This window comes from Gracilinanus agilis, chromosome 4, assembly GCF_016433145.1.
Source record: "Gracilinanus agilis isolate LMUSP501 chromosome 4, AgileGrace, whole genome shotgun sequence".
Taxonomy (NCBI): Eukaryota; Metazoa; Chordata; class Mammalia; order Didelphimorphia; family Didelphidae; genus Gracilinanus; species Gracilinanus agilis.
The window spans coordinates 131,185,191-131,203,441 of record NC_058133.1 but is presented as its reverse complement, the minus strand read 5'-3'; the positions used below and the strand labels follow the sequence as shown (position 1 = coordinate 131,203,441).

At 34.2% G+C, this 18,251-nt stretch overlaps 1 protein-coding gene across 1 annotated transcript in view; it reads left to right on the top strand.

Moving 5' to 3' along the window:
- The window catches only part of AIDA (axin interactor, dorsalization associated), a 42,525-nt gene that overhangs the window by 13,346 nt on the left and 10,928 nt on the right, over positions 1 to 18,251 (top strand). The window contains exons 3-6 of the mRNA XM_044673145.1: positions 9,816 to 9,869; positions 10,245 to 10,299; positions 16,870 to 16,933; positions 17,078 to 17,184. Of these exons, the coding sequence (XP_044529080.1) occupies positions 9,816 to 9,869; positions 10,245 to 10,299; positions 16,870 to 16,933; positions 17,078 to 17,184 (280 nt within the window). The remainder of the gene's footprint in view (positions 1 to 9,815; positions 9,870 to 10,244; positions 10,300 to 16,869; positions 16,934 to 17,077; positions 17,185 to 18,251) is intronic.

Genomic DNA, 18,251 nt, shown 5'->3' with positions numbered 1-18,251 from the left:
ATTTGGCTATTAAAAGATGATTGGTAACTTTGGAGAGAGTGGTTTCAGTTGAATGATGAAATTAGAGGCAAGACTACAGGGAGTTCAGAAGTGAATGAGAAGGGAAGTAGAGGCATTAGATATTAGATGACTTTCTCAAGTTTATCCACAAAAGGGAAGAAAGGTACAGGATGATAGTTAAAGTAGATTTATCAATTGAGTGAAGATTTTTTTGAGAATGAGAAAAATGAATGTGTTTTTTTAGGCATTAAGGGGAAGCAGCCATTAGATATGAAGAAACTAAAAATTAGTGAAGAGGAAGAGATTTAGCAGGCTGCTATGTGGCTCAGTGGATAGAGCCCTAGGCCCAGAGTCAGGAAGATCTGAGTTCAAATACAGCCTTAGACATTTAACTAACTGTGTGATCCTGGCCAAGTCACTTAACCTGTATTTGCCTTAATCCACTAAAGAAGAAAATCGGAAACCATTCCACTCTCTTTGTCAAGAAAACCCAATGGACAGTGTTGTTGTTATGGCCCACGTGGTTCAGAGAATTGCATACAACTGAGGGAACAATCTGCTAGAGAAGATGGGATAAAACGGGATCATGTGAATGAAAAAGGACTTGTGTTGGCAAGAAGGGCAACCTCTTCATGTGAGAAGGACGAAGGAGAGGGAATGGTGGCAGAAACCATTGGCAAGGGGAAAAGGAACATATGTAAGTGACCTAAATTTTTTTCCAGAGAAAGATGCAGCCAGGTTCCCAGCTGAGATGGTCGAGAGGTGGGAGCCATAAGATGTTTGAAGGGAATTTAAAAGTTTTGAGAAGGGCACAGAGTGAATTGATTAGAGAGCTGTCAAAGGATTGTCTTGCAACAGTCAAGAACCAGTTGAGATCACATCACAAATTTATAGTGAACATGGTCAACACAATCTAATGCTTCTCTCTAACTTTGTTTAGCAGCACCCAAAAAAGGGGGGCAGGCAGTGGATCATGGGAGTAGTCCAAGGTTGAGACTTGGTAGGGTAAGATCAATGATAGGATAAGGAAGCAAGAGACTCTAGGGCAATGTAGAGTTGGACTTATTCACCAGGGTCTAGATGGGAGAGGGAGAGTATAACCAATATGGGGGTAATGGCCTTGGACAGAACTAAAGGGTGGAAGAATTGCTCACAGAGCAGACAGAACAGGATTAGGGATTGTAGGGAAGAGAGGAAAAGGTAAAATGGTAACAGATTATGATGAGGTAAAGGAATTTCATAGTCATAAATTTTGTAGTGTGTAACACTTGTGATAACAAGATCAAGGTTATTACTTCCTAACTGCCTTTTGGACATTTTGGTATGTCCAAATACCATATGTTCAAAATAGAATTCCTTGGCTTTTCCCTAAAGCCTGCCTGTCTTCTAACCTTACTTTTTACTGTTGAGTTCTCTATAACCTATTCCATTTCTATCTTTCCAATTCTTAAGACTTTTACTCTTTTTCTTCATAGTCTATGATTTAATGATATTGGCCTTATTGCTATTTGTTACACATGGCACTCCATCTCCTTTGTTTTCCCTAACATTAGTTTGTTCCAGTGTCCTTTCTCCTTTTCCTCCTTCTCCTATATATAACAAATATTATTTAAAGACAAAAAAAGAAGAAAAAAATAAACATAGCCAATTCTGTTCTCCAAATAGCTTATGTGACTGGACAAATTACTTTTTGTTCTAGGCCTTAATTTTATTACTTGTATGATGAAGGGGCTAATCTAGGTAAATCTCCAAGATTCCTTTTTGGGTTCAATATTCTAGGAATAATTTATTGCTTTTTAATTTCTCTTTTATTAGAACTCAGTAGTTTTATCATTATAACATTTTTGGTTTACAGTAGCCAAAAAAAATAGCTGCCAAAAAGCTTTCTTTTGGTTGGATGCCCTGGTTTGTGTAGCAGTTTTTCTCATGTAAGTTTCTGGGCAAAATAGAACTTTCTATCCCAGGATCTTTAGACAGTTTTTACTTGTTTTGTATCAGATTTGGTGATAATGAGAATTCCAGAAATATCTCTCTGCTTGTTCTGCAGTTCTTCTGACCAGACTTTCTTTAGATAGCTGGTGAAGACTGAGTCAAATACTGTTACCTTGGAACTGCTTTGGTTTTAAAAATTTGATTTCTTCTAGAAAGCAAGTATAATATATTTTAGTGACATTCATTGAAATTTTTAATGGGTGCTTTCACTTTTTCTCCTTTTGCTTCTTCTTAATCCCTTAAAATCTGGCTCCTAATCTCATCATTCCCTTAAAACTGCTCTCTATAAAGTTGCCAATAATCTCTTAATTGCCAAATCTGGTGGCCTTTCTCAGTCCTCATTCTTCCTGATTTTTCTGGAGTCTTTGACATTTATCATCCAACACACTCTCATTGGCGTCCTGTTGATCAGACTGCTCCTTCTGTCTCCTTTACATTGGATTCTCATCCTGGTCACACTCTCTAACCATAGATGTTCCAGAGATTTCTGTCCTGGACTCTCTTCCCTTCTCCCTCTATACTACTTCATTTGGTGATCTCATCAGCTCCCATGGATTTAATGATCTCTATGCTGAGGGTTCACAAATCTGCCTCTCCAGCCCTAAACTCTGCTGACCTCCAGTTTCACATCTCTGCCTGCCTTTCAAACATCTTGAACTCAGCATGACTAAAACTGAACTCTTTATTGTTTTCCTCAAACCCTTCCTTCCCCACCCCATTTCCCTGTTGTTGTGGAGAGCAACACCATCCTCTCAGCCCCTCAGTCAAGCTTGCAAACCTAGGGGTCATCTTCTATAACTCACTATCTCTAAACCTCTCAATATCTCATCCCCCATAATCCTATCTGTTTCCAAGACCTGTCAATTTCACTTTTGCAACATTTCTCAAATACAGTCCTCTCACTCTGACACTGCCCACACTCTAGTTCAGAACTCATCACCTTTTACTTGGACTGTTGCAATTGCCTATGTTTGGATCGGCCTGCTCCAAGTCTCTGCTTACTTCAATCCATCTTCCCCATTCAGCCCCCAAAATGATTTTTTTAAAAAACCTTTACCTTCTGCTTTAGAATCAATATTATGTATTGGTTCCAAGGCAGAAGAGTGGTGAGGACTAGGTGATAAGGATTAAGTGACTTGCCCAGGATCACACAGCTGGGAAGTGTCTGAGGCCAAATTTGAACCTAGGACCTCCCGTCTCTAGGCCTGGCTCAATCCACTGAGCTACCCAGCTGCCCCTAAAGTGATTTTTTCTAAAGTTCAGATCCAACCATTTCATCAAACTTTTATTCAGTGAACTCTAGCATTCAGAGCCCTTCATAACCTTCCTTTCTCCTGCTTTCCATTCTTCTTATACCTTATTCTTCTTTTTACTCATTACTCATCTATTCAGTGAAACTGACTTTCTGGCTGTTGTACAAACAAGACACACCATCTCTCAGCACCATGTATCTTCTCTGGCCTAGAATGTTCTTCATTTCTGCCTCACTTCCTTTTAAGTCTCAAATTAAAATCTCATCTTTTACAGGACACCTTTCCCCAACCCCTTTTAATTCTAGTACCTTCTCTCTCTTTATTATTTCCTGTTTATCTTGCATGTATTTGTGGTTTCCCCTTTTAGATGATGAGCTCCTTGAAGGCAAGAGACTCTTTTTATTTCCTTTTGTATCCATAGCACTTAGCACAGTACCTGGTGAATTCTAAGTGCTTAGTAAATGTTCATTGACTATTTTGTTAGGTAAGTTTTTCTTTGTGATGGAGATTGTGTATGGTTCTGTTTTTGTTGTTTTTACCTTATTCTGGAATACTTTTTTATTGCCTCTTTCTTTAGTTATGGTAAACTAAAAATTTCAGTTTCTAAAATGAGAAAATTTTTTAGTCACATAACTTATAGTTTAGTCACATAAAAATATGACTAGGTCAGTAACTTAAATCTATTTGAGGTTAGTTTTGTTCACTTCCTTTTTGGTATTTGCTATGATTAAGTCATTACGAATTCTGTGGTACAGTTAGGTTCGTATATATTTCTTTTCTAGATCATTTATGTGGAAAGTAGACACAATACTAAAGTAAGTTGTTTATCGTCTCATAAACAGGAATAATTAAATACCAGGTATTCTCATTATTAGAGGAAAATGCTGCTGTTGCAACTGAAAATGATAGTTTAGTTACATTATTTTTATACTGGGTCTGGGTGTGGTCCCTTAAAATAGTTATGTGAATAATGGCTGCTGGTATTTTGCCATAATGCAGTAGATTCTGCATAAAAACAGATTGATGCCTTTTAACTTGCAAAGAAAGATTTTGGAGGTTAAAGCAGTTTCCATCTGCGGGTTACATTCTTTGTTGACAATGGAAAGAGTTCAGTTAAATTAATTTGAGAAAAGAAAAAGAGAGAAGGAATCTAGGTAATATTTCTAAAAACCTTAAAATTCTCAAATATGAGATCTAAGTAGTCAAATTATATCCTCATTTTATGAAAAATGGAAGGCTTACTAGGTATAACTGTGTGGCTGTATTCTCTTTTAAGCTGGTTCCCTCCAAGCTAGTATACCTGCTAGCTATCATAAAAGAATGCAGGAGTGCCTTCTTCCTAAAGAAAAATATTTTGCTAGCTTCTGAGCAACAATAATGTAAGTGTGAAAATTTATCCCTTTGATTATAAAACCATTTGAATATAGCATAAAGATTCTCAATAAAGGGATAAGGACCAGACTTGTGATTTCATTGATTTAGGGAAGAGTTTTTGCCCATTCTCTGCAATTTCAAAGTTTCAGTTGCTTAGCATAGAGAAGTCAAACCTACAACCCAAGAATAAGTGCCCAGCAAAGCTCCAATATCAGAACTAGATTATATATACTTGGGAAATGTCTAATAAAATAAATTAAAATGTAATACAACATAGGTAATGTTAAGTTGTATTTTTTTTTAAGTCAGCATATTGCCTACAAGATCCATTTCTTTTGGAGTTTGACACCAGTAGCTAAGCTGATAGGTGACTTGTTCAGGGTCATACAACCATGTGTCAAAGGAATGCCTTGAGTCTTACTGGCTTCAGGGAGGGTTCCTTACTTATTATCCACAGCCACAGGCATCTTAAAAATAATTAAATTTTAAAAAATATTTCCATCTCCAGATTTTTCAAGATATAATGGTTTGGTTTACTGGTTAGAGTACTTTTTGTTTTTTTAATGGCAGGGTGACTTGTATGATTTAAAAATATACCAATAGTATTGACAAGATGCTCCAATTTTTAGTTCTGATTAATGCCTGTGTCATTTGGATAAAAGTTGGAATATTAGTAACTCTGTAAGTTGGGATCACCTTTGATAATTTACTCTGTTTGACTCTGGGTAATTCATTTGACCTCTATCTGCCTTAGCTTTTTCATTTGTAAAATGGGGATTATAATAGCAACTATCTCCCTCCTGGGGTTATTATGATAAAATGAGATAATATTTGTAGAGTATCTTGTAACTTCAAAGTACTAAGTAAGTGCTCATTGTTGTTATGATGCCTAGTAATACATATAGCTAGCTTTCTTTCTACTCTCCTTACCCATTATCATACATAGGGCTGGTAGGGAAATTAAATATATTTCTCTAAATTTTTCCAAATACCTATTTTTTAAATTATTTTAAAGGGGGGAAGTTTATTGTTAGGTTGTGTTTGAATGTGTCTCCCCTTTTGTCTTCCCATCACCCTTGGTCCCCAGAATTTCAATTAGTCTTATTTTAAAATTTTTTATCTAGAATTCTGTTCTACAAATATTAATAATGATGGCAAGCCACATTAAATAGCAGTTTGAAGTTAGTGAAGCATTTTGAATACACTTTTTTTTTTTAACCCTTAACTTCTGTGTATTGGCTCCTAGGTGGAAGAGTGGTAAGGGGTGGGCAATGGGGGTCAAGTGACTTGCCCAGGGTCACACAGCTGGGAAGTGTCTGAGGCCGGATTTGATTAATACACTTTCTTATTTGAATACATTTCTTATTTGAGAGGTACCACAAGTATCATCCTTATTTTATAAGTTGATGAGATTGAGACTGTAAAGTTAAGTGATTTGCCCATGATCTCCTGACCAGTAAGTAAGGGTCAGGAGGCGAATGAATGGCAACCATGTATAGAAGATGATTCTTGTAAGTACTAGCTTGTATATATGATTGCTTCCCTAGTGAAGCTTATGTTCCAATAGGGGAATATAACATATAATCTTGAAAATTATAAGACCATATAATATTTGATAAAGTATATAAGAGTTATAGAGCTATATTAGCTCTGAAGTAGAGAAAATCATTATTAACAGGAGAGGGAGAGGAGGATAAGAGAAGGCATCTGTGAAGAGGTGAGCATTTGAATTTAATTCTGAAAAATCTATAAGATTCTAATAGGCAAGAATTGGGGCAATAATATAAACACAGAGAAAAAGTATGAATAAAGATGCAGAATTGGAAACATACTATATGGGCACATCAGATAGTCAGTTTAGTGGGCAAAACATAGGGTATGTGGATGGCAGCAAATATGTTGACTTGATGTTAACACTTCATCTTTATAGTTCTTTATTTATTACTTATAGCTTGCTTACATTAGCTATGGCCAAGGGGTCAGCTAGGCATCTCAGTAGTTTGAGAGCCAGACCTAAAGACAGGAGATCCTGGGTTCAAATCTGGCCTCAGACATTTCCTGGGTATGTGACTGGGCAAGTCATTTTACCTCCATTGATTAGATCTTACCATTCTTTTCCCTTTGAACTAATACATAGTATTAATTCTAAGGCGGAAAGTAAGGTTTAAAAAAAATTAGCTATGCACATTACCTTCAGAGTGATAACTCAATGTTGATTCTTTGGAGAATGTTGTATTCTATAACTAATAACCATTACAGTATTGCTGGTAGAATATTTATGTAAAAAAAATATGGGCAGATTTGATGGTCTAGATCAGTGATGGGCAAACTATGGCCCACATGCCAGATGCGACCCCCTGAAATGTTCTATCTACAGGGCAACATTTTTCCTAATCTGACGAATACAATGAGTAGGATACAATACAATGAAACTTCAAAAGAGTTGCCTTAGAAACAGACTGACAGATGAGTATTTCCTTTCCTTTAGTCCCCTCTTTAAAAAGTTTGCCCATCACTGCTCTAGATTTATAAGGAATTGATATCAACATATAAGAAGAAAAGATAAATAAATGATCAACAGATACAAGCAGAAATTCTCAAACGAATGCTGTCAAGTCTTGCAGGAGAGAAATACTCCAAATCATTAATGAGAGAAAATGAAAAGAACTCTAGTTCTACATTATACTCATCAAATTGACAGAGATGATAAGGGAAAACGACAATTGTCATAGAGGCTCTTCAAGAATACAGACAAACTATTATACTGTTGTAAATTAAGCACATTTTTTTTAAACCCTTACCTTCTGTCTTGGAGTCAATACTGTGTATTGACTCCAAGGCAGAAGAGTGGTAAGGGTAGGCAATGGGGGTCAAGTGACTTGCCCAGAGTCATACAGCTGAGAAGTGGTTGAGGCCAGATTTGAACCTAGGACCTCTCGTCTCTAGGCCTGACTCATTCCACTGAGCTACCCAGCTGCCCCCTAATTAAGCACATTTTTAAAAGATCTTTTTTTGTTTTTCTAGAAATATTAAGTAATATTATTTGTTCTAAAAAGCCTTTTCCAAAATCCTTGCAAAAGTCCCTTGGAAAAGTTGGTAATGACTTGAGGACAAAAAAAAAAACACAGCGAAATGGTTTATGGGTGATTATCTATGGTTTTAGGTTCTTAATTTCAGGAGCAAGAAGGAAAACATTCTCCTGTACCAAAAATATCTTGTCCATTCTGCTCTATATTGCCTAAAATTCTTTTAACAAGAGAAAAAAATAACCATGTAAGTTAATATCCATAAATGAGATGAAAAACCTTTTAAAAGTCTTATCGGATACTTGATTGATTTGTCAAGTGAAGAGACTGTGGCAGCCTGGACAGTACCAGTTTAGAAAATAAATTCATTTGTAAAAATCTAAGTAGATGGTTAGTAAACATCTGTGAGCATTATTGTCTTATAATTTGGCAAGAAATTCAGCTAAGCATAGTTATCCTGATGATATTTAAGCATGAAGTTAGAAGAGGAATATATACAAGATGAAAAAAATCTGCAAAGATTTCTATATCAAATTATAGTATTATATACATTATAATGTTTAATACTGTTCAGGAGAGTGGAACCCTGCCCCTGGCACTTTAATATCACAGTTCCATTTATGCTTGTGGAGGAGATAAAAATGGCACTAAGGAGAACAAAGATGGGAAATGCAACTGAACTAAACCAGCTGTATATGAAGGAGATTCAACTAAAATTTTGAGGAAAGTCAGGAATTGGTTCATAAGACATTGGAAGGAGGGGAAAGATACCAAAGACATGAGAAAAAATATTACACACATTCTCTCACCAAAATGTCCAAGAAATCATCAACACCCATTGATTTACATTATGCCTACTCTCCCATCTATATGAAAGTTTTATGAGAAAAATGCACATCAAAGAACTCCTTGATAAAAAGAATTAGAAATAAAGTTATTACAAGAAATAGCCACATATGACCAAATCTTTTATCATTATATAACTGACTGAAAGATGTAGAAAGTACAGGGTTCTTTTGTTGACCATTTAAAAAGTTTTTGATTTAGTAGAATAATGTGCTGCCTTTACCAGGGACAGTGATAGACTAAAGTAGCGTGAATGGCTATGTGGCAAAGGGATGGAAAATATGACAGAGGTAGGGATTAAGGTAAAAAGAAAATCCTGAGATCATCCTCAGGTATATATTTCTGGAAGAGTTGGAGGACTGCTGTTCAGGGAGGAGATTGGGGCTGGATACATATATTTCGTGGATTTTAAGGACTATCCAGATTTGTGTAGTTGAGGACTGTGAAAAATAAATTTGTTGACATAGTCATGAAAGAGTAATATATGGGTTGAGTATGGAAAACCTCAGCCCTTGGACACGGAATGGGTGGAAAGGAAGACTTGAAATAAAACTCTGGTAAGGAAATTAAAAAAAGAATTTCCATTATTTTTCAGTCTTCATCTTTGTGAGTGTCTCGATGTCTTTAGTGGTGGTAGTTATGATGGTATTGGGGAGAACTTTAGTCATTGGTGCTACTTATAGATATTTCAGTACATCCTTGACCTCTTCGATTTGATTTGTTCCAGTTATGTGAAAAATAAAAACAAAACCTTATCAAAGTGAGAAGATTAAAACTAAAAATTTGGTTTTTCTATATAAAAAGAATAGTTGGGTGGGGAAACTTACTATTTTCTCTTTGTTCTGCAACACAGTAACTTTTATGTGTATATTGTCAGATCAATGATGCAAATTTTTGTCTGGAAATATATTCAGCCTTAATGGTTTATTTGTGGCATGAATAACAAAAAATTAGAACATGACTTGAGCCATTTCTTAATAGTAGCTCTTTATTCATTTTGTGTGCAACTTTTGGGGAGATTAGAAAAGAAATATAATTTTTAAAAGGAATTTCATGTATCTTGTAAATGCAGATGAGATTTTGCATATTGAACATTGAACAGTTGCCCTGTAATACAAACATATTACCTAGACATAATTAGTTGGTTCTAAGAAAGTGATTTGTTTAAATGACATTATCAGGAGCAGTTAGTTCCATAGGAAAAATGTTACAGATGTGCCATTGCCTAGTGGTCTCAGCAGGATTTGGTTTAATAATGGCTTTGGTTAGAGCAACATATCTTGAGAGTATACCAGTATTAATATTCATGTCTCTTTTTTTTCAGAAGACCATTGGTAAAATTGCAACATGCTTGGAATTACGAAGTGCAGCCTTACAGGTAAATAAATTCCTCTTGTTTCTAATAAAAGCAGTAGCTGTCATTCTGTTAAGTGTTTGCCATCCATACCAAAAGACTGTATTCTTTCAGAGGAACTTTTATAACAATAAGAATTTATGTGTTAGGCTAGCAAGAAGATTTCATTTTTCTAAATGAGAAAGTGGAAGACATTTTTCTCACTTCTCTTTAAGTTTTTCCAGGAAAAGAGAGGTAACATTGAATCGGTTTGTCTCTTGGTAACAAGAAATTGATTGCCTTTAGCTTATATTTAAGTAGTTCTATTAGAAACATAGAATACTTTTTTGCATTGATTGGAATACTGAGATTAAAAATTAGGTTTGTAATATGTAGATAACATACTTATTTTTTATTTAGTCCACACAGTCTCAAGATGAATTTAAACTGGAGGACCTGAAAAAGCTAGAACCAAGTAAGTTGACTCATATGGTTTTATTACAGTTTTTTAAACATTATTTCAGATAATATGATTAACAAAATAAGAATAAATGGCATGGGTGATGATTTAATATTCTTTAAAAATACAAATACACTTGATCTTGTGTATTCTCATAATTAATATACTTCAATGTCTATAGCAGTTATCTCTTTGAATTTCACTTTCATTGCACCTTTATTTGTAAGATAGAGTATTCAAAGTTAAGGTATTTAAAAATATTTTATTTTCTGATATATCTTTGTAAATGTAAGTCATTTTGATAAGGATACAACTATCTTAGAAGATAATGTAGTCATCTGTAAAACATGTCATTGTATGTGGAAATCTGTATTGATGGCATAGTGGATAGAGTGGTGGGCCAGGAGTCAGGAAGACTCAGCTTTGTTGAGATCCTATCTGGCCTCAGACAAGACACTTTTTAGCTGTGTGACCCTGGACAAGTCACCTGTTTGCCTCAGTTCCTCATTTGTAAAATTAACTTGAGAAGGAAAAGGCAAACCACTCCAGTATCTTCATCAAGAAAACCCCAAATAGAATCACAAAATTGGATATGATTGATTAACAAAATGTGGAAATGTGTATTGATGATACTTTTAAAAAAAAATAATAGCCACCACTGATTCTCCCTTTCTCCAGAACCTTCCATTGTAAGAAAAGGTTAGTCAAGCAAAAAAAAAATCAAGGCATTAACCATGTCAATATATGCTTCATTCTGCACGTCTAAGTCTGCTCCATCTCTGCCTCAAAGCAAGAAGATGTATTTGTCAGTCAACTGAAGTCTTTCAGTGTTGTTTTTCTTTATATTATTATGATTTGATGATAATTTTTAGGAAATTTAAGTGTTACTCATTTTTTTCTTCTGAAACTTTTGTTTTCTTGGAAGAAAATGTTTGCTTTAGAAATTTTTATTATTAGCTTATTGCCAACAATTGATTAGTTGAAACAAATATTTTATTAGAATGTTTGCTAACTTAAGGACAAACATTAGAATTAAACATAAGACTAAAAATAAGCCAAACTTTTTTTTCATCTTTTCATTTAGGCAGAATGTCATATCTTGAAAATATTTATGTATAAGTAACTATACTTTCTTGCTTTTATCCATCTGTTAAGTCAAAATTTTAAATCTCTGTAGAATCCTAATTTTAGAGCTGCAAGAGGCCATATTTAAAGGTCACATAATACAATAGTGCATATAAGGAAATTGGGACCCCAAGAGGTTCAAAAACTTGCCCATGGTCATATATTCAGGTAGCTTTCTGAGTCCAAATCAAATATTTTTTCTGCCGTCTTATTCTGCTTCACTGTTATATAACCTGAGGTGCTATCTCTTCCAAATTGTTAATTTTAGAGCTAAAGAAAATGAGAATCTAAAGAATTAAATTACTTTCTAGGATTCTAATTAGAACCCAGGTTTCCCAATGTTTCTAACTTTTGCCACACTGAGTTTTATGTTTCATTGCCTCACCTTAGCATCATCATTCTTGTATAAGTCATTATACTTAGAGGCAAAGACAGTATAAAAACCAAGGAAATGCTTTTTGGGCTTTTGCAGCCTAGATCAACAATTTTTGATTCATAACCTAACCGCCATGGACAAGAGTATATTCTACTGATACTAATAAGATTTGAATTACAAATAAAATATGGTTATCAAGGAAAAAAAGACATCTTCATTTGTCAGTTTGGGTGATATTTGTTGACTATTGTTAGAGATGGGTGCCAAAGTGATGGAGGTATATAGCAGATTTGCAATGATTTTGGTGGGTTTTTTCCCCCTATATTTTGGGGGTTTTGTATATTTTTAAAAATTTCTTTTCAGAACACTTCTGAAGATGGCAAGAAACATGATTAGCCATATTTTAGTTGTAAATGATTTTTATAATTTATGTCATAAGTTTTGCTTTAGTCAACATGGTTTTAATATTTAAATTTTTTTAAATTAATCCTGTGTCTCTTGAGGTTTAAGAACATTTGTTATAAGCTAAGCTCCTCACTAATTTTGATTCTTAAATCATTCTTGTGTTAACTTGTACCTCAAACTACAATGAAATATAGAGGAGGGGAAGGACAAAATATTAATTACTTTGAAAAAAGTGTATTATATTTATAAGAAGCAAAGTGCTACCTAATTTTCCTACAGTAATACTGATATCTCATATTATTGTTTTCAAGAAGGAAAATTAAAGCATCTAAAAATAGAAACTATCAGAGTTTTTTCTCTCTGTTATTCATTGACCATTTGCCACTTGTGTCCCTTTTTTAAACTTAGATTAATCTAGAAAATGTTCATCTTTAATAAATTATTTTAATTCTCTTTGTAATTACATTTTATAACCTATTAAGTTAGTCAACTTAATTTTCATCTTAGGAGGAAGCATGAGTTTCTGTATGCAAACTATTTATCAGGCTTCCCAAGTCCTTCCAATTATAATCACTTTAGTAATATCATTTTTTTCTTATTGTTTTGAAAAAAGCTCTTCTCCTTTGCTTGAAGAAGAATATGCTTATATTTTTCATATTTTTCTCTTTTTGAGTTTATTTTCCTTCTAGTTTCAAACTAAAAACTTTCCTGTTATAATCACTTGAGCTAAATCTCTGGAGAAATGTTTTTTTCTATTTATTTCATTTCAAACACATTATGCATAAATCTTTCTCCTAATGCCTTAGCATTCTCCATTGTTGCTACCTTAACAAGAATCAGTCTTGTGGCCTTTTTTTTTTTTTTGGTGAGAAGAGAGGACCATGTTATATTGCTTTAAGCAACTTAACTGTATTCAAATTACCACGCTTTGAATTTTGAATAATGATTTTGAATTAGATTTTTTCATCAACCTGGCTTTTAATTGACATTTAAAAAGATATATAAAGTTGCATTCTGTGGTCCTACAAAGAATAGAATGTGTTTTGGTATTTGTTGTAGTTAACTTTAGTTCAAAGATTTTCATTATTTTATCAGTTTTATGTTTCCTGCCTATTGGTGCATGACTAGGTTGTACTAATTCTTTTTGAACAAAAAAGTACAGTAGTCAAACCAATTTGGCCTCTAGATAACCTAAGAATTTAGAAATGGAAAGTTAATGAGTACTTCAACTTTAAATTTTTGGATTTTGGTTCTTTTTACTTTTACTTTACTTTTTTTATTTTAAACTCTTTCTAAGTAACAAGTTTAACACAGAAGGGCAGAGGTAGGCAAACAGCATTAAGTGACTTCCCCAGGGTCACACAGCTGAAGTGTCCAAGGTCAAATTTGAACCCACATCTCCTATTGACTTCAGGCCTGCTTCTCTATTCACTGAACCACCTAGCTGCCCTCAAAAAGATAGATTGTCTTACCAAACATTTCTTGTTCTTCACTATTTCAAGCATCTGGGATATGAGAATACTAATAATATAACTTTCTTGTATTACTCCTCAATGACTGACCTGTTATCCAGTGTTTCATTAAAATTGCAGCATTTTTTAAAGCATTGGAAAAGACCTCAGAAAGGTCATCTAATCCAAACCCTATCTTGTTATTTCCTATTAAAAAAAAATCAGTCTTCAGGGAATCTTTACCCATAGTCACTTAAAAAGTCAAGGAACTCTATCTTTCCTTGTCTTAAAACTAGTCCTTTCCAACAAAACAAGCCATGTTATTTATATTTGTGTATTTTATCTGTCTTTTTTTAGGATGTGTAAGCTTCAAGAGATCAGGTTATATGTTCTGTGATAGCATGCTGTGAGTGCTTGATTTTTTATTAGTAGAACAAATTTAGATGTTTTCTCTGCCTGCTTTTCTGAGGTCTGAAGTCTCTTAGGTAACTGAAAGGTCCATCTAGTCACCAAGTAATACTTATACTCCTTGCTTCTCCTAATGCTGTCTATTATGATAGCCCTCTATGGTCCTCTTAGTGCCTAAAGTATTCCTGAAGCAATGTTGATAACTGCTGTAACTCTCTCACACTGTCGGGATAAGTGGAAAGCAATATACACTATAGGTCGGCACTGACCCTGACCCCCTTTTTAATAACTCGAAGGGGAATCAATTCTTCTTGTTAAAATGGATACATATTACTAAAGTATACTGGAAAATTATGATAAGGGCTCCTGAAATTTTATTTTTGTAAAAAGGAAATCTTGTGTACTTTGTAAATAGTGAACTAATGGGAAGCCATTATTTAAAAAGGGATATTTTGCTTATTCCAAAGTAACGATTGCTGAGAAAGTAGGTAAAATCATAAATCTAAACCTGTAAGGAACCTCAGAGGCTATCTAGTCCACCCCCTTCATTTTATAAATAAGGAAACAGAGTCCCAAGAAAGATAAATAATTTGTCCATGAGAGAGCACAGGTAGTAATAATCATCAGAAGAATTTGAACCCAGATCCTCTGACTCTAGAACAAATACTCTTTCCAGTGCGCAAAATTGCCACCCATACACTGCTAAGCTCTCATGTAATAACTGTATTTGAATTCAAGAGAGTCTTTATATATTTGATAAAGTTTTTTAAAATATTAATAATTTATACATTTTATTTAGGTTAAAGTGTTCCTTATAGTGTGTGTGGAGGGAGTAAAAACTGAAGTTTCACAATAACACAGAATTTTGTTTTGTCTCTGCCTTGGCCAGCAAGAGTCCTTTCATGGGATAGCTTTCAACAGCAAGTCTCATTTGGGGGCTTTCTTTGGCATTTAAAGGAAAAAAATATTGAAACTAATATCATCAACATGTTAAGGAGTATTTAAAATTTTATTTAGCTATTTAATATTGTGCAGTTTTGTCACACATGCTGTATAGAAATAACTTATCTAAAAATCCTTGGACTGCTAAATGAATGAATCTTGTGAATACATTTATCATAATTTCTTTCAACATAATTTAATTATAACTATATTATTATAAGCTGTGAGCAAGAAAATGGAAGTGTTTTATTATGTAGAACTGGATGTTATGATGGTATTTACTTAAAACAGAAATCTAGGAGGCAACCAGGTGACTCAGTGGAGAGAAGGCCAGGCCTGGAAATGAGAGGTCCTGTGTTCAAATCTGTCCCCAAACACTTTCCAGCTGTGTGACTTTGGACAAGCCACTTAACCCCAAGTGCCTAGTTTACCTCTCCTTGGAACCAATATTCAATATGAATTCTAAGGCAGAAGGTAAGGGTTGGAAAACAAATCAGAAATCTACTTAATATATAGATCTGGATCACTCAGGAAATGATTTAGATGAACCAGTCCCAATTCTTGGGATTTCCAACCCTCTTGTATCCTAAAAATTGAAGCAGTTAGATGAAGTACTTCCATATTGAGGTTTCTGTTAAGTGTCTATAGTTAATTTTTAAAAATAAGACTCAACTTCATCTTATACTACCACAGATTTTCTCTTTTCAGACTTTTTACATAATTGGTTTGGCTCTAAACTTGAAAGACCACAAAATTAGGAGGCTGAAGATAACTAGGAAGTCATAGTAGTCTCTTAGGCTGCCCTGTGGCTATTCAACAACCTATGAAAAATAAAAATAGAAAAAACTCACACACACACACACACACACACACACACACACACACACACACACACACCCTCTTACATTTCTTCTGTAAGTTTAACAAAAAGTCAGCAAGGCTGTCTAAAATTTATAAAAATTAATTTACACATAATGTATCCTCCTTTTTAGAGAGGGGCTCCATAGCATCACTTTGTAATGTCACAGAGCAGAATACCAAATTATGGCGATTTAGATAAACAAAGGTACATAAAATAAGTTATATTTTAATCATATTTGCAAATTTCCTCTTAAAGATAGCAACAGTATTGTTGATACAATATTTTAGCTATACCATTATATATAATACCATTATAGCTACAGTATTTTAGATGTATTGTAGATGCAGTAATATATAGCTCTTAAAATTAAAGGAGTTTTAGAATTATAGCCTATACCCTTCAAACACGAGGCTTTACTTTAAATGAATGTTAAAAAAGATTTGAACTGGAAAAACTAGAGTTCAAACCTTTCATTTTACAGATAAGGAAACTGAGAAAAGGGAAGTGACTTGACTGGGGTCATATGGCTTGTAGTGGAACCAAGGCTCAGATCTCCTAATATCCAATCCAATGTGTTTGCCACTTCATGCTAAGACTAGGCAAGCATTGATGATAATGTATGGCAAAAGTAATCACAACCTTCTGAAGGCAAAGTGCTAAAAACCATTTACCACTTGATTCTGCTTTCCGCCCTTGATGTCCGCCTCAATTTGACTATAATGAGGATAGTTTTCTATAAGGTATCTGAACTATTGGAACTTAATTTCCTTGGAAGCCTGGCAGAATCCAAGGGTTGCTGGCATTTTTGAAACACACAGGAAATTTATCCTTTGGTTAGCCTTTCATTTGCAGAATGTATAATGGCCCGGGGATTATGGTAAGGTTGATTAATTTTTTAAAATGTGTGTGTGTGTGTATGTTCAGTATGAAATAGCTTTGAAAATTCACCGTGAGGCATATTTATTTCTTGGTTCTATTTTCATGGAAGAACTCATTTTTTATGTTTCTCTTTACAGTCTTAAAGAATATTCTTACTTATAATAAGGAGTTCCCCTTTGATGTTCAGCCTGTCCCATTAAGGTAAAAACAAAAAAAAACCCACCCAATATTTTTCAACCCCAATGTTGTACCTGTATCTCTTTGGCTATTTGCATATTTAAATATTTGGGGAACAAGTAACTTTGAAGCATATATCAACTCGGTATTATTTCCTTTTTTATGTAGAAGAATTTTAGCACCTGGTGAAGAAGAAAATTTGGAATTTGAGGATGATGATGAAGAGGGTGGTGCTGGAGCAGGGTCTCCAGACTCCTTCCCTGCTAGAGTTCCAGGTAGGAGTCTTCAGTGAAAGAAATGATGCATTATACATTTGTCTTTATCCCAGATCAAGAAGTATTGAGATTTTCTTCCAATTCTTTCTAGAAGGGAGTAAAACTTTTCTTGAGAAAGTTCTCACAGCCAAATTGTAAAGTAGTTGCTGTCCTGTATTAGTCTCTGAAAATTGCATAGTAGCTTATATTTTTATAGTACCTCAAGGTTTGCAAATTGCTTTTCTTATATTAATTACCTAGGATATTAAATAATCAGACTTAGGAATTAACAAGGAGAGATCAATAGTAAATTAACTGTAGGCTCAGGCAAAGTGGTCTTTAGACTACTCATGTCTTGAGAGAGAGAGAGAGAATCGGCCAAGAGAATTTTTTTTTTTTTTTTTACATTAGGTGGAGGAACTCCATGTTTCTCTTCCTTTTCTGTAGCCAGCCAGGCCTTTTATCTTCCTTGGCAGGCTGGGGAGTTTCCTTGCCTTTTCCCTCTTGGCCCCCAACCATCTCACCACACCCTGTTTTCTCTCCTTGTGCAATTCACTTCATATATCTAGTTAGCTTCAGAAAGTTGAATAGTATTTGATGGTAGGTTTTTTTTAAGTCAGTGAAAGCTTTATTAAAATAATTAGTGTTCCGGGGTTTATAATGCAGTACTTCTAGATTTATTTGTTATATTGTTTCTAATGTGGTTTTTATAATGAAAGAGCACCAAGTCTTGCAAGATGAGTGAGGTGGGCTAGGTAAATTCTCTTGTTGGTTTGAAATGTCTATTTCCTTCACAAACTACATGCTCTAATTAGTGTGGTTTTAAGTTTTAGGAATTCCAACTTAATTTGATTGTTTCTCTACTCCAAATACTTACCAGCTGAGAAACATGGAACAAAATGGCAGCAATGAGACAGAAATTATTTGAGTCTGTGTTTGGGGGTTCAAGATGCTCAACTGAATGAAGATGCTTCCTGTTTTCTTATTATAAGCTAATGCTTCTATGAAAGATTAATAATAAATGTATGGTTGATTTTTTTTTCTCTATGATATGATAGTGCAATTTTTAAGTGTAGTTCTCTGTCTTC